This window comes from Colobus angolensis, unplaced genomic scaffold (assembly GCF_000951035.1).
Source record: "Colobus angolensis palliatus isolate OR3802 unplaced genomic scaffold, Cang.pa_1.0 Scaffold240, whole genome shotgun sequence".
Classification (NCBI taxonomy): domain Eukaryota; kingdom Metazoa; phylum Chordata; class Mammalia; order Primates; family Cercopithecidae; genus Colobus; species Colobus angolensis.
The window spans coordinates 2,267,910-2,290,173 of NW_012115600.1; the positions used below are offsets into that span (position 1 = coordinate 2,267,910).

Here is a 22,264-nt window from a genome sequence, read left to right on the forward strand (position 1 = left end):
GCGGGGGTCCTGCGGCTCCACCAGCTGCTGGGAGCGGACAGGCGCTCGGACCCAGGCCAGGGGCAGGCCGCGCAGTCCCAGCAGTGAGTGGCCGCAGCCAGGCGGTCGGCAGAGCTCCCACTGAACCACCGGAGGAGTGAAGAGGGGCAACAGGGCTGAAACCCAAATGGGATCATCCAGCTTTCTCTTATGTTAGAACAAAAATGACAGCCAACATTTATAGAGTGCTGACTCCGCATCTGACATTGTGTCGAGTCCTTGATAAATACACCCTCTTCTTTAACCCTCCCAACGAACTAATGAGGGATGGGAGTGTAAATGCAGTTTTGCCGAAGAGGGGACCCAGACTTGGTTCAGGCTTGCCCAAGGTTTCACGGAAGCACTGGGATTATGACCGTGTCTTAGCGGAGCAGCCGTAAGCCACACTGCTTCCTCTGTGCTTAGACTCTGAAAAGAAGGCAGAGAAAGACGCCAAACTGTTAAGAGTGGTTATTTCTGAGCAGAAGAATGTGGATGAATTCCATTCTTCCTGTTTTTCTGTAGGTTCCACATTTTATGTATTTGTTGTATTTTACAAACCTATGTTACCTTTGGAATCGTTAGGGGAAAGAGGGAGTCATTATTTTGAAAGAGAACACCTAGAACAGTGTTCTCAAACTGTGGCCCGTGGGCCAGCATCATCATCATCATCATCACCTGGGAACTAGTTAAAAATGCAAATTCTCAGCCCCACCCTAGACCTACTGAAGCAGAAACTGGGGGTACGGCTCAGTGTTATGTGTTTTCACAGGCCCTCCAGGTGATTCTGATGCGTGTCCAAGTTGTAAAACTGTTGGCCTGGAAGACCAGGCGGAGGACTGGGAAGCAGGAGGTTCCCAAATCCACTACTGACCTGCAGTGTTGTTGCTGAGTCAGCAGGCTGAGAGCTTAGTTCCAAGATCACACCTGTGTTTAAAGCCCAGGTCTGCCACCTATAGATTGGGTGCCTTGAATGAGCTCCTTAACCTGTCAGTTTTTGCGCATATAAAATGATGATAAAAAGAGCCACCTCACAAGGCATGTATGAATAAAAAGGCACAAGTCCTGACTCTTAAATAATTGAGTTCCTTTCCCTCTCTTGCCTTCCCTCCTCTCTGGAACTCACCTTTCCCATCTAAAATGCAGCAAATAATCCTGGCTGGCTGCCTCCCTCTCTCTATTCCTTTTGCCTCCTAAAAAGGTTAGAACAACTGACCTATTGAAAGTCGTGAAGGGAAATTATCTCACCGTTATTTGGTGTGATTTTGCTAGGCTTTTCCAGAAGGTCAGCAAGAATTGGGAACTTTCAAGGGCAGGGACTGAAAGGGGACAAAACAGTGTAGCCACATGAATGGCAGTGGCCTTCATCTTTTTGTCCTCAGCACCCAGTACGTGGCCATTTACAGAGTAATCCTCAGTAAATGTGAGTGAATAAGTGAAGGGATGTGGCACCCCCAGGTTTAGAGGTGGATTTCTTTTTTTTTTTTTTTTTTTTTTTTTTTGAGACGGAGTCTTGCTCTGCCGCCCAGGCTGGAGTGCAGTGGCCGGATCTCAGCTTACTGCAAGCTCCCACTCCCGGGTTCATGCCATTCTCCTGCCTCAGCCTTCCGAGTAGCTGGGACTACAGGCGCCCGCCACGTCGCCCGGCTAGTTTTTTGTATTTTTAGTAGAGACGGGGTTTCGCCATGCTAGCCAGGATGGTCTCGATCTCCTGACCTCGTGATCCGCCCGTCTCAGCCTCCCAAAGTGCTGGGATTACAGGCTTGAGCCACCGTGCCCGGCCTTAGAGGTGGATTTCAACTTCTTTCACACCTCAGTTGAACAATAGATGGCGGGGGGTAGGGGGTGGGAGCAGTAAGGAAAATTGGATAAGACACCAATATAGCATGAAGGAAAAAATTCCCATACAGAGAAGAATTTTTAAAAGCGAAGAAAGGGAGTTTCTGCTATAATTAGGAAAGGGCGCCTAAATAATTTACATGCCACTAAAAGTATCTGCTGGAGCCTGACCACCATCAGCTTGCCCGCCTGGGTCCTGACGATGAAGCTGGTAGTACGTGTTCCTCTTAAATGGAAATCTGCAAGCATCATCTGATTTTGTCAGCTAGGAAGAGATATCCTAATATGTAGGCCGGAGAAAGGCTATGAGTTGTGCAATTTGCTGGGGACTGCCCTACAACATATTAGTAATAATAATAAAAATAGTTCACATTATTAGGTGCTGGCACTATGCTGATTGCTTTACCTGCATTATCTCATTGCATCTTCCAACAGTAATACTTCACAAAGTTGTCAAAAAATAAGACAATGATTAGAAGTTGTTGTCAGCCAGCACCTGGTACTTGGTAATCCCTCAATGAACGGTAGCTCTCATAATAATTCTGTGAGGTTAACATTCTCATCGCCTCATATTTTACCGGTAAGAAAACAGGCACAGAGATGTCAGGTTGCTTGCTTCAGTAAGTAGCAGAGCTAGACCTGGAACCCAGGTCTGCCAAACTCTGGGCCCACTCCCATAACGATGAGTTCATACTGTCTCATTCAAACTGGAGTCATTACAGAGCCATGCCCTACACTCTGCCATTTCCCCATTGAGGCCCCCAAATGGAGCCCCTAGCCCATGTGACAAGGCACATTTCACAATCTGTACACCCAGAAAACCAGATGGGCCACTGGCAGGCACGAGAACCCTGGGGCACCCCTGTCGCGCCCAGGGAACATCGTGTGTGGGGCTGACCGAAAATGATTCCTCTGTGAGCGGTTGTGTCAGGGCCTCCCTGTGGGTGATTAGAGAGTGATTGATCACCGTTAATGAGGTTGGGTGGCTCATGGGAGGATTTAGCAAGTCATTGACTGGGAGTATCTGGGTGTCAACACCCAGCTCAGGCGGCCCCTGGGACTCTTCCTCCTCTGGCTGAAGGGAAGTGGGGTCTAGCCCACTGGATCTGTCCTGTGCCACACACCTCCTTTGGTGGAACTTGAGACCACCTCCTTTGGTGTTGGGTTTTCTTCCCACCTTCTGGAAAATTGAGTACTTTGTTTTCCGTAGCTTAACTACTGAGTCCCCTTCTGCCGTATGCTTCATGTCCTTAGGCAGGTCCCTCTCTGGAACTAGATCTCTGAGGTCTCTCTGCATCCTCAATCGCTAAGATTCTAACAGAAGGAAATGATACCAAAAATTCTCAACTAAAGACTGAGACGGCATTTCCTTGGTCTTATTGGGGGTTTTAAGTAGCTCAGCCAGAAAGCAGTGGGCATTTTGAGTCAGAAGAGACTTGTTGGGATGAAAACCCACTTTACCACTCTAGACTTTCACCATCCTGGTGCCCAGAATGAGGCATGTTGGAGCTATGAAGGCTGAGGCTGACTGGACATGGAGCAGCTGGCACCACACCCCTGCTGTGCTGAGAGCCAGTGAACTGGGGAAAGGTCCTATCTCCTCCTCCCAGAGCAGGGGCCCTGGCAATTTGCACTTCCCCACAGACTGGACAGGAGGCCTCAGGAAGTGAGGCCTATCAGGTAGGCCCCTGAGCTCCTCTCTCTTGATCTTGTTGCCAGCTCTTTCCTAAATGGAGAAGAAGCCAGACAGGAGACTGAGAAGGCGGCTCTGTGAAGGTTCTGGATGCTGGGAGTCAGAGACCTCAGTTCTACGCCTGATGCCTTGAGGTACCAGCTGGGTGGCCTTAGGCAAGCCAGTGGCCCTCTCCATGGCTCAGTTTTTCCTCAAACGAGGACAGTCATACCTTCCCTCCCTACCTGACAAGGGCGTTGCAGGATCAGAGGTGATGACAGATGTGTGAGCACATTGAAAAATATAACACTATGCAAATGTGAGGGATTATCAAATCTTGGATTTCCTCCTTAGTGGGCTGGCTTTCCTTAAAACAAGGTGGCATATGCAAAGCACCTGGCTCACACCTGGCACACAGTAGGCGAACAAGCTCTGGAAGCTGTCCCAGGCTGATGCCTTTGATCTTGCCTTTCCTTTCATCTGGAAGGTCCAAGGTCCTCCCAACTCATCTCCCTTCTCCCTCTTCCCCTCCACCCCTCTTCTCAGCCAACATGTCACTCCCTTGGGTTGAGGCAGGTCAGAAGTCCTCTTGTTTCTTTTTCTTCATAGCTCTCTTCACCTATCTAATGTTAACTGCTTGTTTTTGTGGTCATGTATGTCTTGCTGCCACTAAAATGCAACCTCCATGTCAGCAGGGATGACCTCCTTATCTTTTTCTTCCAGGACAGGTTCTGGCACATAGTAGTTACTTGATAAATATTTGTTAAAAATGAGGGATAGATGGTTACATGGATGGATGCCACCCAGGTTTATTGCTTTTTAAATCTCTCCTACATCCGTTCTTGGAAAGTAGTGGTTTTTTCCTTCTTGGAAAAGTGCTAGCCATGGAGTTCCCAGGCCAGACCCTAGGAGTCCTGGCTTCAGTCATCCAGTCCCCTGCAACAGATCACTTCACATCTCTGTTGTATATTTCCTGGTCTGTAAAGTAGGGATAATAACACATCACATATGTCGGGAGGCTCTGTGAGATAATGGAAGGTTGGGCAAGGTGTTATTACACTATCTCTTTTGTTTCTTTTGAACAGAACCCCATTCACAGACAGGAGGCTTGTGGGGGGATGATAAGAACCTCAGGCAGAGTCTCCCCTTTACTCCCATTTGGAGGTTCTGGGATGATGATGGTGATGATGGCTATTATTAACTAAGCAATTATTCTCTGGCAGGCTCTAGGCTAAACACATTTCTTACCTTAATGTACTTCATTCTCCTAACAACCCATGAGACAAACCCAACTCTAAACTAGCCACCCCTAATGACTCTCCATTATCTTACTATGTTAATTTTCTTCACAGCACTTATTACTAACTAAAAATAACTAATTTACCTACTTGTTTGTGGTCTGTCTTCCCCAATTAGATTGTAAGTTCCATGGAAACAGAGACTTATCTGTCTCATTTTAGTTGATTCCCAGTGCCCAGTCCCTGGGAATCTACACTCAGTAGACCCATTTAACAGATGAGGAAATAAATAGAAGGGCTAAGTGCCTTACCCAAGGACATGTAGTTAACACACCCATACACTGTGACCCTGGTGCTGCCTCCTTCTATGGTGGTGCAGGTTCTGGTATGCTGTATCTGGTAGAGGTCTGATGGCAGGCTGTCCATGGCAGGTCTTCCCTCCTCCCTCATTTCCTTTTTTTTTTGAGACAGAGTCTTGCTCTGTCGCCCGGGCTGGAGTGCAGTGGCCAGATCTCAGCTCACTGCAAGCTCCGCCTCCCGGGTTTACGCTATTCTCCTGCCTCAGCCTCCTGAGTAGCTGGGACTACAGGCACCAGCCACCTTGCCCGGCTAGCTTTTTGTATTTTTTAGTAGAGATGGGGTTTCACCGTGTTAGCCAGGATGGTCTCGATCTCCTGACCTCGTGATCCGCCCGTCTTGGCCTCCCAAAGTGCTGGGATTACAGGCTTGAGCCACCGCACACGGCCCCTCATTTCCTTTTCACTTTCTGGTAGTTTAGTTCAGTCTTGGACAGGGATACCAACAGAGAATCTGTGGAGGCCCTGGGGAAGCTGACCTCATAGGTTGGGAGTCCCCTGGTTTCCCTTTTCTTCTGGCCCTATCACCCATGAGTAGGACTCACTCCTTCTTAGAACTCTTTTCACATTGATCCAGTATCAGCTCCTGGGACAACTTTTTTTTTTTTCCTCTCTCTCACCTACTGGCTCCTCAATACTCATTTGTAATCTTTAAGAGAGCAGAGAGCCAAAAGTTCTTGGATTTTAGGATTCAACACACAAGTCAATACTAACCTTATCCATTATGACTTTCTAGAAGCCAAATGCTTAGTTCTAGAACATGAGGTTATTGGTGGCAGGAGCAGGTATGGGAACCAGGGCACTGGGACTCCCAGCCCCTGACCAGAAACTCTTACAGTCATCATCTTGCCACCTTCCTCCTGCCTTGTGTGGGTGGGAAATTCCTTTCTGCCTTGCAGCAGAGAATTAGTTCAATGTGTTTTGAGAAGGGAAATTTCCAGAATAGGAAAGGCATCTAGAAAAGAGACTAGCACAGGGGTTGAGCGCTATACTGTGTAGTCTGACAGCTCCAAGCTCAAGCTGAGCCTCCGTCACTTATTGGCTGAGTGACCTTGAGCAGGTGATGTCACCTATTTGAGTCTCAGTTTCCCCTTCTATAAAAGGAGATGATAATTCCTGTTTCTCGGGACTATTGTGTGGAGTAGATGAGATGACACACAAAAACAGATGGCACTGTGTTTGCCAGTGGTAAGTGTTTAAAGTACAGAAGCTGCTGTTTATCAAGGAATCAGACTTTGAGATCCCAACAGGATAGACTGGGGACCTTATAGGCCAGGAGACCCACCCAGGTGAATAGCAGACATTGTCTGTTCTTTTGTTTCGGTGTTACTTTATTGTTGTTTTCTAAAATTTATCTTTTTTAAAGGGTAAGATAACTCAGCATCAAGGCTGATAATGGTCAACCCCTAGAGGCAGCAGACTGGGGCTCCAAGCCCAGACCTGCCACTGACTTGCAGAGTAACCATGTCTTCTACTACTTTGCAACCCCTCAATGCCTCACCCCAAGCTGACCTGGAACACAGCGATGGCTTGCATGAATTACACACTTGTTTTGTGCCAGGCACAGTTTTAAGCATTTTTCTTGTGCTGATGCATTATCCTCATTATGTTAGTGGGGGATGCTTTTATTAGATTTGTTTACAAATGAGGAACAGTGCTAAGCACTGGTGGTCCCCATTGACCCAGGGGGTGGGATCGATCAGGCATTTCCCTGCTTTTCCCCTACCTTTTTGGTTGGGAGTTTCCATCAGCTCAGGGTTGGGCAGACAGTGAGGGTGGTCACCCTGGACTTGCTCAGTAAATTCCTCTAAACTCCAGGCCCAGGAGGCAATGAGGAGGGGCCTCTTCTCACCTCTCCTTGAGGCCCCTTGATTTATAGCAACAGAAACTCAGGGTGTGCCTCCCGCACCCCTAGAACAGGAAAGTTTCTGTCATTTCTCTTTCCTGTGTGACAACTCCACCTCCCTTCCTCTCAGAGCCCAACTCCTCACACCCCAGGGCCTGGTGGGATGGGAGACGCTGATGGGAGACGCTGTCCTGGATGAAGCTGCTGGGAGAGTTGCCGCCTCCTGTGTGCCGAGGTATGGCCTGGCCGGCTGTTCCCACTGCAGTCTGAGGATATGGGCCCTAGTGGCCTGGCAGCAGGAGGGTACTTCATGCACCTGATTACAGGGGCCTCTGCCCACCCACTAGTCTGCCACTGTGCCGCAGTTTTACCACAAACACATTTTTCTGCTGTGATAAAGACTGTACCCCTGCATCAACGGAAAAGCAGTGTGGCCGAGTGGCAAGTGTGTGCCTTTGTGCTCGATAAGGCTGAGTTGAAATCCTGGTTGTCTCATGGACCAGCTGGATGATCTTGGACATTTTCTTGTTCTCTGCAAGACACAGGTTCCTTTACCTTAACAGATGAAGCAAATGATCCTTACCTTGTAGTGTCCTTGTAAGAAGCAGGGCTAATGAACGCAGAACATGCATATGCATCATAGTAAGTGGCAGCCGGCATTGTTTTTAGGTTCCTAACATGGGAGATTTTGCCTGGCCCGTGTAGAAAGGGAGGCACTGGGAAACCAGGAGACCAGTCAGTGCCCACTTCATCACTGGGACTCTCTCTTCATAGCCTGGACCACCCCCTCTTCATACACTCTTTGCTCTAAATTGAACACAACCAGAACTTTTCTGCTTCTATGCCTTTGTTTGTGGTTAAGAGCATGTGCAGTAAACAGTGATTCCTCAAAATGTGGTCCCCAGACTACCAGCATCAGCAGCACCAGAGAAGCTGCTAGAAATGCACATTCTCAGCCACCCTGGGGGTGGGGCCCAGTAATCTGTGTGTTTTTAAATTAATTTTAAATAAAGGACACATAATAATTGTACATATTTATGGAGTACAGTGTAAGATTTCAGTGCACCTTTACACTGTATAATGACCATATCAGGATAATTGCCATATTTATCACTTTAAATATTTATCATTTCTTTGGGATGATAACATTACAAATCTACTCTTGTAGGTGTCCTGAAGTATACGCTACATTGTTCTTTGCTGTAGTCACCCTGCTGTGAAAGCGGTCTGTGTTTTAACAAGCCTTCCAGGTCATTCTCATGCAGCTAAAGTTTGAGAACATTATTCTGTACCATTGCATCACCCTGAAGGAGCGTGAATCCCCTCCGGGCCACTCACTTACTGGGACCTTGGACAACTCTCAACTTACCTGAGCTTTAGTTTCCTCCACTGTAGAATAGGAATAATAATAGTACCTGCCTTGCAGGGTTGTTTCAAGTAACAGGGTAATTTATGAAATGTGCTTAGCTAGTGCCTAACACATGGTCAGTGTTCAATAAAGAGTAGCTATTATTTTTACCATTCTCATTATTTTTCTGTGTTAGGTCCCTGCTCCTTCCCCCCATTGCTGAGTGAAATAACCCCCAGTGCTGAGTTTCCCCAACTAAAATGTCTGCCTGCTCCAGAAAGCCTTTCCTGATCTCTTTCCTTTGAGCCCTTGTGGCTTGTCTCTCGAGCGATATCATGCCTTGTATTTGTCCAAGCTTCTCAGCACTAGTACCTGGGTCCTGCCTGCCTCTGTGTGCTCTGTAGCCTTCAACTCCAGTTCCTGGCTTCTGAGCAGCTGCTCGAAACCCTATAATAAAATTGGTCTGAAATGGCATTTCCCAGACCAGGTTCTGCCTAAGGGCTTCCTTTCCCTGGCTGTCTCTGTCATAGACCATGCTTTCTCCCAGACTTGAAATGATCTACAGCCTTCTGTGCCTTTCACAGTCTTGAGGACAACTTCTTCAGTAGAACTCATGATGGGTTATCTGGAAATTTTATTCTTATCACATTGCAGCTTGTCATTGGCATTTCCCATTCTTTACACGAATTCTCTTTGAATAAGTACCTACTATGAAAGTATTTTATTGAATCCACTCTGTGGTCTTGAAGATCAGGATGATGGCCCTCTTGCTGTGGATGAGGGAACTAAGGCCCAGGTCATCAGCTTCTACATGGCAACATTTGGAATTGATCCAGCTCCAGAGTTTGTGTCCCTTCCGCTGCCCCACACTGCCTAATGGTGGCAGAAGAGACAGTTTCATGTTTTCAAAGCTAATAACTCTGAATTCCTGAGCGTTGGCCTGCAGCTGCCTATTCATGGACCTTCCTCTGGAATAGCCCAAATTTGACCCTCATTACTTGCATTCAGTTTCAGGTCTGTGCGGCTGCTAAAGAACGATCCAGTCAACTTGCAGAAATTCCCTTACACTAGTGAGGATGAGGCCTGGAAGACGTACCTAGAAAACCCGTTGACAGCTGCCACAAAGGCCATGATGAGAGTCAATGGAGATGATGACAGCGTTGCGGCCTTGAGCTTCCTCTACGATTACTACATGGTACGCCTGCCCACCCTGGGCATGCCCCCCTTTTGACTGAATGGGTGTCTTCGCTTTCAGGCCTTATGGCTCAGCAGCCCACCATAACCACCCCAGCCCCTCATCTCTGGGCCTTTGCACAGTGCTGTTCCCTCTGCCTGGCACCCTCCCTTTCCCATGGCTAATCCCTACTCTCAGCTTTGGGTCTCAGCTTAAATGCCACTTCATTCATTTACTGGAGGGGAGGCTTTCTTGTCTGGGTGCCCTCAGCAACCACCATTGTCATCCTTGATGCTATCAAGAATGCTTAGAAACTTGCTGTTTACACATTTATTTCTTCCATCTTCTGCATGAGACTGAGCTCCTAGAGGATCATTACCGAGTCTTCAGCCCACCATACAGCCTGCCACATGGTGCATGACACGTGCTGACCAAGTAGACAGTGCCTGACCCAACCCTTGCCTGGTCCAAGCACATTCTATGACAGCAACACTCTGGTACCCCACCATCTTCTTTCTGCCCCTATCCCTCGGATCTTACATTTCCCTGTCATCCCCACCCACCTGGTATGGCCCCACCACTTGGAGCATACCTCCTGCTCTTTAACCCATTCCCTTCCTTCAGGGCCCTTCCCAAGGCCCACCTTCTCTTAGAAGCCATCTGCCATCTCATCTCTGCCTTTGCCAAGGGTCTTACTGTCCTTCCTACTCCAACTGACATTATGTCTTTTACTGTTCTCTAACTGCTTCCAGGGTCTTGGCCTTGTCTCTGGGAGGCTGTTGACTCTTGAGAATAGGAATTAGGCCCTCCCATATCTGATAAGTAGGGGTTGGGCCAGTCAGGAATCACAAGGGTATAATACATGATACAACCCCCCTCCCACCTCCAGTGCATGTGCCAGACATTGCTAATGGATTGCAGCCTGCATTCTCATGAAGGGTACAGGTGGCTGCAGAATCTTTGTCAATGTAGTAGTCCAGGTAGGCCCTACCCATCTGTCTGAATTGTCACAAGACAGCAAACTGACATGCTGTCCCTGGGCTGGGTAACTGCTCCAAGAAACTTTCCTAGATTGGGGAATGGGGGCACACAGCTAGCCAATTCTTGAGAAACTTGAAGATTTAAAGCCACCTTGTACATAAGACCTCAAACTTACTAGCCCAAGAAGTATTTTATCCACTCTACCTCAAGAATAAAGGCACATTCTTTGCATGAACTCAGAGGCCAAGGGGGTTCCAGATAGGAGAAGGCCCAAAACTATCCTCTGGCTTTGGTTCTCCTTCTGGAATGGTCTGGTTACCCTACCCTCCTTCCTCCCCAGCAGACTGGTAGCATCCAGTGAGTGTTCAGCCCAGGTCAATGGAAGAGGAGTTTGAATGGCTGCCTCAACTTGGGGCCATGGTAGGAGCCAGAATTCTAGATCTAGGTTCAAACTCCAGCCTGGGATTTATAGGTTGAGAATGGACCATAAATTACAATCTGACTCCTTGTCCCCTTGGCAAGAAGCCATTCAGGGGCCAGGATGGTAGAAGAGAGGCTCTGAAGGTGCCACCGGTAATACTGGTTTTAGCGAAGTACAGTGTCTCAGTGAGATACACCTGCCCTGGCCTCCCCATTCCAGAGCACTCTGGATTCAGAGAAGCCCCCTGGACAGTGAGGACATGGTCTGATGGTATAGAAGGAGCACTAAGTTGGGAATTTGAGACCTACTCCTGCCACAAATGTGGCTTTGGGTAATATAGTGCTAAAGGCAACTGGTTACCATTTCTTACTGAATGTCCACCACTGTGTCAGGCACCTTCCTTCATACTCTCATGGGGTGTGATTAAGAGTACAGGCTTTGGAGGCTATGCTGGGTTGGGGTCCTGGTTCTAGCTGTAACAGCCTTAGAGACAAATGAATTAGAATGTTCTAAGATGTAACAATATTATAATTATACTCGTGAAAGGTCACATTTATATAGTGCTCTCCATGTGCTAGATGCTGTTCTGAGCACTCAAAGTGACCCCTGAGGTTGGTATTATATTATGATCTCTGTACAGATGAGGATATGAAGAATGGAGAGGTTAAGGGACTTGTGTAAGGTCACACAGCTAGCATGTGGTAGGTCTAGGAACTGAACCCAAGAAATCTGGATTCAGAGTCCATGCTCATAAGTACTAAGACAATAGAGTCTCTCTGAGCCCCCATTTCCTCATCCATAGAATGGTGATGATGCTAGTAGACATCTCAGAGTGACTGTGAGGATTAAATTAGAAACGAGAAGGCACTTAGTACAAGGCCTAGCCCATAAGAAGTACTCTATTAAAAAAGTGAGTATTTTTTATTAACAAATATTCATAATCCCCTTTAAGTAGGTATTATAACCACTCACTTGACATATGAAGAAACTGAGTCTTAGAGAGGCATAGTCATTTATCCAGGGTCACACTGCATTTTCAAGTGGCATTTCTAGGACTTACGCCAGGCCTGCCTGACTCCAAATTTCATGCTCCTTAACTACTAAGCTTGAGGTTCTTCTTCCCACTCCCTGACTTGGGGCTCAGACTAATCATAGCTAGAGCTCTGGCCAGTGGGAAGGACTGGAGGGTTTTCTAGTGACCAAGTGTATTAGTCTGTTCTCACACTGCTAATAAAGACATACCCGGGACTGGGTAATTTTTAAAGGAAAGCGGTTTAATTGACTCACAATTCAGCGTGGCCAGGAGGTGTCAGGAAACTTACAATCATGGCGGAAGGGGATGCAAACACATCCTTCTTCACAAGGTGGCAGCAAGGAAAAGTCCCGAGCAAAAGGGAGAAAGCCCCCTTATAAAATAATCAGATACGATGAGAACTCACTATCGCGAGAACAGCAGCATACGAGTAACCGCCCCATCATTCAGTTACCTCCCACTCCCATGTGATTGTGGGGACTACAAGTCTAGGTGAGATTTGGGTGGGGACACAGCTGAACCGTATGACCAAAGTTACTCCCCTGCCTGGCCAAAGCTGCAAAAGGGGGTTGAGGATCCTACCAGCAAAAGCTTAGCCATGCATAAAGCCTTCCTTTCTCTCCTCTCAGGGTCCCAAGGAGAAGCGGATCTTGTCCTCCAGCACTGGGGGCAGGAATGACCAAGGAAAGAGGTGAGGCTTGCCAACACCCTCTGCCTCTTTGCCCTTCCCCACCTCCACCTGGGGCCTCTTCCACACAGATCTGACTTATCCATTAGGCACAGGAGGCGCAGTGTTGAGGGCCCACAACACATTTTGGGATCCATGATAGTGTTTTCCTTTTAAACTTAAAAGAAAAAAAATCAATATAATCCAACTTGGATTATATTTGTCTTTATACCAATGTACTTATTAAAGATATTTTTAAATATTTTGGAAGGGGCCAGTGAAGGCAGAGCCTAGGGCTCTTGAAAGTCCTAATGAAACTCAGCTTGAAAACACACACACACACACACACACACACACACACACACACCCAGATGCCTGTAGGCCATGTGGGCTGGAGTTTACTGAAAACAGACTTCAAAGCCTTAGTAACAGAAAAGCCCTGGAGGCAGCTTTTCTTTCTCAGCTTCAAAGCCCTCTCCCCTGCAGTCCCACAGCCTCTTGGGGAGGGAGACCTGTGTTGGGGGAGGGACATCTGGGTTCCCATACTTCTTCCCCTGGCATTGGTGCCCCAGGGCATTGACGTTCCTTTCCTTCAGAAAGCAGCCCAGGCCATGCTTATGGCTAGATGGGCACTGGAAAGACCTTGCCTCTCTTTCTCCACTTTCTCCTTCCTGGCCAATCAGGTGACTTCTCACAAATGACCCTGTCGTGCCTCTGCTGGGAAGCCTTTTGAAAAATTCAAACAGGCATTACAGCTCTTCTCATAACCCAGCCTGGGTCTGCAGCTGGCTCAGGGCCAGTCCCCTCCACTGCCAGGAACAGTGGGTTTGGGTACATGGGGACCTTTCTCAAAACTAATTTAAAAAAATATCATTAGCTCTTCTGATTACAAAAGCAACACCATTCTCTTGCAAAAGATTCAAACTCTTCAGAAATGTATAAAGTAAAAAAAAATTCCTATAATCCTGTACCCCTCTCCCGCTGAACAGTTTGGGGTACATCCTTCCAGACCTTTCTCTAAACATGTGTTAACTATACTCACAGATACACATTTCCCCCACCCTCCCCACTTTGTACACACCCCGCTAGGGTTGACTCCATACAGTTGTTTTGAAGTAGGGACATTTTGACACAGAGACATTTGACTTTGGCTAAAAATAAATGATTAAACTTTCGGGTTTTTTTTTTTTTTTTTTTTTTTTAATTAACAAGTACTGTAATGGATAAAACAGATGTTGCTCCCTTAACCCTGAGCCTGTACTTGGTTCCATTCTCAGCACCTCCCTGCTCATCCCTGTAGCCAATTGGGCTGCTACAGTGACTTATTTCGTGCATGTTGGATGGGCCTGAACATTACACTGGATCAAAGGCCAGTGTGTCAGTTGCCTTCCACTGTAGCCAAGGACCCCCCTCTACCCCCAGAGAGAAGTATACTGAGCCCCTTTTCTTTCTCCCCAGGTACTACCATGGCATGGAATATGAGACGGACCTCACCCCCCTTGAAAGCCCCACACACCTCATGAAATTCCTGACAGAGAACGTGTCTGGAACCCCGGAGTACCCAGATTTGCTCAAGAAGAATAACCTGATGAGCTTGGAGGGGGCCTTGCCCACCCCTGGCAAGGCAGCTCCCCTCCCTGCAAACCCCAGCAAGCTGGAGACCAGCTCTGTGGACAGCTACCTGTTGCCCACCAGTGATATATATGATAATGGCTCCCTCAACTCCTTGTTTGAGAGCATTCATGGGGTACCGCCCACACAGCGCTGGCAGCCAGATAGCACCTTCAAAGATGACCCACAGGAGGTGAGGGCCCATCCCCATTCCCCTATAGCATAGATATGTGTGTGCATGTACAGAAGGAGAGAAGATAGTGAACAGATCAGAGCTTTGGAATCCATCGGGGAAAGCATTCTAGAGCTGAGACAGGGTTGCCATGTACTATTGTCCAAGTTGTACACTGGACAACCTGCACAGCTGTAATGCACAGCGCTGGGCTGAGGCTCCCCAGAGTGAATGTGATCATTTATTCTCTTGGGGCTGTGTTTCTCTGCAGTCGATGCTCTTCCCGGATATCCTGAAAACCTCCCCGGAACCCCCATGTCCAGAGGACTACCCCAGCCTCAAAAGGTAACTTGGTCTTCCTGGACCCTCAGACACCTGGGCAGTGGGCAGGAGGCTGCAGACAGAGCCCCACACTGTCCCCAGGGCATAGCAGGCACAGTCAATGAATGAGAAGTGGGAGATGAAGGCAGATAGATAGAGGGAGAGAGAACGCTTCCCACTTCCTGTCCCTGGGCTGTGACAGGGAGCTCAGAACTTGCACCTTATCAGAAAACTGAGGTTCTTTTATCCTTAGTTGCCCCTGGTTTTGTTACCTCTCAAGGTTCTCTCTAATTTTCACTGGGCCCTCATTATTCAGCGGGATTGTGGCTCAACAAAGCCATTAGATAGAACCCCCAAATTGAGGAAACTGGGGCCCAAGGAAGTAAAGTTATTTTCCAAGGTCAGACAGCAAGTCTGTACCATAGCCTCAGGCTTCCTGCCCCACTGCTCTCTAGGGTACTTCCTGCCTGGGAGCCCAGCCTCACTGCCCTCTCCCTCCTCCCTGCAGTGACTTTGAATACACCCTGGGCTCCCCCAAAGCCATCCACATCAAGTCAGGCGAGTCACCCATGGCCTACCTCAACAAAGGCCAGTTCTACCCCGTCACCCTGCGGACCCCAGCAGGTGGCAAAGGCCTTGCCTTGTCCTCCAACAAAGTCAAGGTGCGTTGGCGTGGAGCAGCTTCGGAAGGGGTGGAATGGGGCAAGATATACCTCCTCCTTGGGCTAGCCACGGACCCTGGGGAAAGGCTGTTTGATAACAGCCCATGGCCACAGGGTTGGCGAAACTGAGGCAAAAGGGCAGGCCACTGGACCCAGGCTCTAGGAAGAGGCCGGGAGTGACTGTGACCAACTGTGCTTGCAGAGTGTGGTGATGATTGTCTTCGACAATGAGAAGGTCCCAGTGGAGCAGCTGCGCTTCTGGAAGCACTGGCATTCCCGGCAACCCACTGCCAAGCAGCGGGTCATCGACGTGGGTGAGGCCTTCTCAAGCCTCCGTCCCAGCTCTTCTCTCTCTCCCCAGCCCCGCACCAATCAGGCCTTTTTCTTGCTCACCCCTGTTTCCCTAGCCGGCTCTGACCTCTGTCTCCAGGTCAAACACTATGGGGTTTGCAAGGATTTGCATCTGTTGACTAGAAGTCTTGGCCTCTCTTCTGTTTTGCTTTGGGATAAACAGGGCCCTGGGGACCCTAGCACTGTGAAATAAATAGGCCCCTGAGATGCTGGCCTGTTTGTCCCCATCAGGAGGCTGATGAAGACACAAAGGGACAAGATAAGATGCAGGCAGCAGGTGGTTCAGAAGGCCTGAGGCACAGCACAGGATGTTCAGCTTTTGGGAGCTGGGCAGAGGAAAGGCTCTCTGTGGGTGCCACCTGGTCCCCATCCCTAGCCTTGAAACAAGTGGGAGGCACAGCCCGCCCTCAAGTCTTCAGCTTCTGGCTCCCTTACTCCCTTCCTGGCTGTGTGACCTGTGTCACCTCACCTTCCTGAGCCTCAGTTTGTTCACCTCTCAAACGGGCTGAGGCCAGCTGCCTTGCCTGCTTACAGTGCTGATTTCTGCTTTGGAGCTGTGTGCACTGGGGAACACGATACACACAGGGGACTGTTTAATGACTTGTCCGAGAGGCTGGACAGCAGAGTAGTAAGGAGCATGGGTTCAGGAGCCAGACAGATCGGAGCTCCAGCCCCTACTCTGCCTTTTAATAAAAGCTGAGAGACCTTAGCCAAGTAACCAAACCTCTCTGAGCTTCGTTTTCCTCATATATAAACTGAATATTCAAAGCATAGTTGTGAGGATGAACTAAGGGCTTAGCATGTTGTAAGTGCTGAAGGAATGATACTTGCTAACCCTACTACTTTTGCTATTGCTCTTACTACCCCTATTACTGTTGTTATTACCATACTGCTGCTGCTGCTTCATCTGGGAGAACTCCCAAATCACAGCCATGGTGAAAAGTACAACCTCCACCCCCAATACGATGAGCCTATTTGGCAAAGCTTGGGATTCCCTCTGGGGCTTGGGGCAGATCTGCTTCTCAGGCTGGATCTGTTTTCCCATCTGTAATCCAGAGCACAGGAATCCCTTTTCCTCCCTGGATTGAAGTGTGGTTCTTGGGGGAGAGGATGTATGCCCCTGCCAAGAGTGAGGCCCAGTCAAGTGGCCCCAGATCCCTTCCTTCCTGATTCTGCTTCTGGTCTCCTGTGGTTTCAGCTGACTGCAAAGAAAACTTCAACACTGTGGAGCACATTGAGGAGGTGGCCTATAATGCGCTGTCCTTTGTGTGGAACGTGAATGAAGAGGCCAAGGTCAGTGCTGAGGGCAGTGGCTGGGATGGGACTGGGCTGCCTGGAAGTCCCTATTCTGGGGGAGAGGCTTTCTTACACCTAGGAGAGTGGCATTTGCTCTGACGAGTGTACCCATGGAGGAGGCAGGACGTAGTGTGGTGTGGAAGCTCAGGCTTTGGAGCCAGGCAGGCTGGGTCTGCATCCCACCTTTCCACCTGGTGGTCCAAAGTGTGACTTTGGGCCAGTGCCTTAGTCCCTCTGAGCCCCGGTTGTTTTGCCTATAAAATAGGAATGGCATCATAGCACCAACTGGTAGGTTGTAGTGAGGAGCAGGTGAGATAAGTAACAGGTAGAGCATACACCTGGCCCAAAAGTGGCAGCTGTTGATATTACTCCAGTCCACCCATTTACTAGATGGGAAAACTGAGCCTTCTGCATGGTCACACAGCAAGCCACTGGGGGCACCCAGGTTTCCTGACTTCTTGGCCAGTGCAGAATGTCACATGCAGGAGAAATGCGAAGGAGTCCGGCGAATGAGGGCTTGAATCCCAGTTATCTCACTTCTCTGAGCCCATAAAAATGAGAACAGTAACCTGCCTGCTAGGACTGGAGTGCAGACCCCACAAGATCATGCATGTCTACAAACCGGAGAGGCCTGAGAGATGGAGCCTCTGGTGATGTTTTCATGCTAGTAGTTAAGCCATTAAGATCCTTCCAGCTTTAGTGCTTGAGCCCAGCCACGGGCTTGCCGTGTGCTCATGGGCCTTGCAGTGTCTTAGTTTGCTGTTTAGAGCCGGCATGGTGGAGAGGCACTAGTGTGGGAGTCGGGAGCTGAGTACCTTTGGCCTGTCCCTTTTCTCCCTGGACCAGGCTTACCTCACTCACCAGGGTCAGGTCCAGCTCATCTCAGGGGCATTTCTGGCCTGGAGAGGCTGGGGAGCTAACTCCTGCCTCTCTGCCTGCCTCCAGGGATGGCCAAGCCGCCTGGAGAAGATGGAGGTGCAGGAGCTCAGAAAACACAAAGGGAGCACAAAGGCAGGGCTTATTATTATTCAGACAGGCACCGACTGGAGGAGGAGCTGGGGCCTCGGGTTCAGGGAGGTGGGGAGTTTCATGGGAAGGGAGAAATGGGTTTCGGTGGGGATTTTCTCACAGCCTCTTAAGCCCCCGGGCTTGGGTCTTTCTCAGGTGCGAGCTGGGCGGGGGCTGCATGAGGGCAGAGCTGGCTGAGGGGGAGGTATGTCTGGCATGTGCCTGGGGGCCTGGTCCGCACAGCCAGGGAAAGAAGGGGGTCTGCTCAGACACCCCCCCACTATGTCCTGTTTGGGTCAGGGTCATTTCCAAAGGAAATGTTCCAAAGACCAGGGGCCAGCCTGCGGTGCAGGGGCCGGGGTGCCCATGGAGCCCCAGAGAAGGACAATCACCAGGTGATCTTGCCAGGGTTTGCCCAGCTGAGACCGACCCCAGGCGACCATCAATTGGGCATAGGCTTTGGGATGAGACTTCCAGCTGTCCCTCTCATGGCAATAGTCACAACATATCAAGCATACACCCCCCGACAGCCTCACAAGATAGGTTTCATTATCCTCATTCTGCAGACAAGGACACTGAGGCTCAGTGAGGTGAAAGGATTTGTCTGAAGCCACATATAGCTAGTGAGCAGCAGAGCCCAGCTTCCTGTGGCAGGTGTGGGCGGCCCCACCGCCCGGCTCACTCTGTGATGCCTCACGCCTGACTCCCTGGGGGAACAGCAGCAATTATGGCCCTGCGCAGAGCTTCTATTTCCCTGACTGTAAGATGGGGTGACTAGGACGCTCCCTTGCTGTATGTGGGGTGGGATCAAATCAGCGGGAAGAACCTCTCACTAGAGGGTCCTGCTGTGGCTGGAGTGGGTGGCTGGGGTGGAGAGGGGCTGTGTCTCTGGGCCAGCAGGAAAGTAGTCTCCCTGTGCTGGGGACAGGGAACTCAGCCCTTTTCCACCTCCTTGTCCTGGGTTGCAGAAAAATGAGGCTCTGGATCTTAAGCTCCTTCAGGACTCTTGACACCGCCCCCCAGTCTCCACCCCTTGGGCTGCCCTTGGCAGTCTAGCAGAAACTGTACCAACAGAGGTGAAAGCCTGGGCTGTGAGTCTGGGTTCAAACCCCTGCTGCACCACACACTGCCCGTGTCACCTCGGGCAAGTTGCCCCACCTCTCTGAGCATCAGCTCCCCATCTGTGAAAGAGGAGTGCTGATGTTTGCCTTCTAGGAGCCCAGTGAGGCTTAAGGGTGAGCAGCAGGCACACAGAACGCTAGAAAAACAGGATCACTGTGGGACGGTGGGGCTGGGCACCTGGGCAGGCCACTTACCCAGCGGCCCCCTCTGTCTCCAGGTGTTCATCGGCGTAAACTGTCTGAGCACAGACTTTTCCTCACAAAAGGGGGTGAAGGGTGTCCCCCTGAACCTGCAGATTGACACCTATGACTGTGGCTCAGGCACTGAGCGCCTGGTGCACCGCGCTGTCTGCCAGATCAAGATCTTCTGTGACAAGGTGACTGGACCAGGCAGACCCTCTACTGGTCCCGGGGAGGTAGAAGGGCCAAGCTCTGACCCGTGCATCCTCCTAGCCTGTCTGGGTTGTCTGTCTCTCTCTGTTTTTCTATCCCTTCTCCTCCTTCTTCTCTGTCTCCTCCTCCACCCCCACTCCTCCATCTCTCTGTCTGAGTTTCTTCTTTTCTGTCTTCTGTCTGTCTGCCTCTCTCATGGTCTGTACTGACCTCAGGCAAGCAGGGCCAGGCCCCACTGGCCAGGCTGGGCCAGGTAAGTGCTGGTCTTGTTCTGGAAAAAAGAAGGACCAGAAGCCTGGCCCATATTTAAGATGCAAAGCAGCAGCTGTGAAAGTAGCTAGCCCCTCCCAGGCCCTTGGTGACCCTCTCTCCTTCTCCCCTGCAGGGAGCTGAGAGGAAGATGCGCGATGATGAGCGGAAGCAGTTCCGGAGGAAGGTCAAGTGCCCTGACTCCAGTAACAGTGGTCAGTGGGGATCCAGGGCCTGGGTGGGTTGGTCTGGCGTGAAGGGAGAAGGAGACCAGAGGTGGGAGGGACCTGAGTGGAAGGACCTGGGGGCACATGGGCTTCCTTCTCCCATCAGGCGTCAAGGGCTGCCTACTGTCGGGCTTCAGGGGCAATGAGACGACGTACCTTCGGCCAGAGACCGACCTGGAGACGCCACCTGTGCTGTTCATCCCCAACGTGCACTTCTCCAGCCTGCAGCGCTCTGGAGGGGTGAGGCCAGGGCTGGGGTCTCGGGGAGGGGTCGAGAGAGGGTCCTGGCTCCCGGGTGGGGCCTGCCTTAGCGCAGACCAGTGGGGAGCAGCCTGCCACTCAGCCAGTTTCAAGACCTTTATTGAATCACAGGGGTTTAAACATGTATTTATGGTCCTATAGCTTTAGTGACCTATTGTACTGAAGAGAAGAATGTTATGAAGAAACAGATTTCGTAACCATTAAAATGTTCGTGCTTAGGGCACACAAAGAGGAGGCTTCTGATATCTGACCCCAAATTTGACTGCAGCCACATGGAATTCTCATGGCAGCACTTGTGGTGCTCACCGTGTGCCAGGTGTGGCTCTGAGCGCTTCCCAGGCATCACCTTCCTTACCCTTCTCTACAGCCCTGTGAAGTCAATAATAATGTCTCCCTGGATCTGTGGGGTAGAAATGGAGGCACAGAGAAGTTAAGAAACCTCCTGAGATTGCATAGCTAGTGAGTGGCAGAGCCAGGATCTGGACTGAGGCACCTGTTCAGAATCCACACCTTTCCCCACTAGCTGCTCCGCCTCTCAAGCAGCCGGGACTGAGCGCCTGGCAGCCAGGAGTGGGCTGGGTTCCCTGTTACAGCTGTCCTCTGAGAGACTGCACCTACCCCCTTTTCCAGGCATGGTCCCACAGCAATTCAGTGGCAGGGTCAAGACCCCAGAGCCTGTCTCCCAGTGCCCTTCCTCTGGAGAGTCTGAGCACTTCCTTCCTTTAGGGGTACAGCTCCGCACTGTTTCCTCAGGAATATTTATACAAATGGACCTTGGTGTACAAGGCATGTTTAGTGTATTGACTTAGGACAGTGAGGTAGACAGTGGCGCTGAGAAGAGCAGCCAGTGCTGACAGAGCTTGGCACAGGCGCAGAGCACTGCCTGTGTCCCTCCTCTCTCTGCCGCCTTGGGAGCAGCACTGTGGCCCCACAGCACAGGCGGCTGTGTGAAGCTGTTCTCTCTTGACTCTCCTCCCTCTCTCACCAACTAGAGGCCCTGAGTAAGGAGATGACCACTCAGGGTGAAGGCCCCTGTGGCTAGGTTGACAGTTAACCTGTGGGGGATGAGGGCAGGCCAGTCTCCACACCTGGGAGCCTGGGAGAGGGGAAGCCCAGGGCAATAGCCAACAGAGAGCCTGAGTTTGAACCCCAACTCTGCCTCCTGCCGTGTGTGTCACCTCTAGAGGCTCTCTGCTCTCTCTGGGCCTCGGCTTCTTACCTCACAAGACTGGGTGATGCCTGCCCCAGACCGACAGTGCCAGGTACACTGTAGGGTCCAAGAAGAGGGCCTGTGGCCAGGCTTAGTGGCACATACCTGTAATCCCAGCTATTTGGGAGGCTGAGGCAGCTGGATTGCTTCAGCCCAGGAGGTCGAGACTGCAGCCATCTGTGATGGGGGACTGCACTCCAGCCTGGGAGACTTCCCTCCAGGAAAAAAAAAAAAAAAAAGCCTCTTCCCATCGCCCCCTTGGCCCTCAGCTCCAACTGCCTAGAGACTGGCCACAGGACCATCTGCAATTCCCAGCCCTTCTGGGCATGCTGGGGCCCAGGTGGGGCTCAGGGCGGCTCTGCTCTGACAACACGGCTTTAGCACCTCCTGTGTGTTCATTGAGTCCCTGACCCATCCAGCTTGGGCTGGGTGATTCCACTCAACATCTCAGGTCACCTAAGGGCACTTGTCTGAGCAGAATGGGCTAGAAAGGCACTGTAACAGTATTCTCCCCACCTCCCCCCAAAAATATTCCTCCCAGAGAGCCTTCAGCAGCCAGGGGCCCCTCTCATCTTCTTGTGTGTGATGGAAAATGTCTTTTTCGCTTCATTGCAGGCAGCCCCCTCGGCAGGACCCAGCAGTTCCAACAGGTATGGAGAGCAGCAGCCACACGCCTCCCTCCACACCCGTATCCCCTCCACACCTGTGTCCCCTCCACGCCTGTGTCCCCTCCACACCTGTGCCCCCTCCACACCCGTATCCCCTCCACACCTGTGCCCCCTCCACACC

General features: G+C 50.4%; 1 protein-coding gene across 3 annotated transcripts in view; it reads left to right on the top strand.

Moving 5' to 3' along the window:
- The window catches only part of GRHL3 (grainyhead-like 3 (Drosophila)), a 35,898-nt gene that overhangs the window by 3,257 nt on the left and 10,377 nt on the right, over positions 1-22,264 (top strand). For 2 of the 3 annotated variants that reach the window (XM_011945601.1, XM_011945602.1), the window contains exons 2-12: positions 9,326-9,512; positions 12,556-12,617; positions 14,052-14,397; positions 14,648-14,721; positions 15,206-15,359; positions 15,562-15,673; positions 16,909-17,003; positions 19,354-19,512; positions 19,914-19,992; positions 20,111-20,244; positions 22,091-22,125. In XM_011945601.1, coding sequence (XP_011800991.1) covers positions 9,326-9,512; positions 12,556-12,617; positions 14,052-14,397; positions 14,648-14,721; positions 15,206-15,359; positions 15,562-15,673; positions 16,909-17,003; positions 19,354-19,512; positions 19,914-19,992; positions 20,111-20,244; positions 22,091-22,125 — 1,437 coding nt within the window. Of the gene's footprint in view, positions 1-470; positions 540-9,325; positions 9,513-12,555; positions 12,618-14,051; positions 14,398-14,647; positions 14,722-15,205; positions 15,360-15,561; positions 15,674-16,908; positions 17,004-19,353; positions 19,513-19,913; positions 19,993-20,110; positions 20,245-22,090; positions 22,126-22,264 lie in introns of those variants that run through there. The other variant, XM_011945599.1, reaches the window with a different exon arrangement.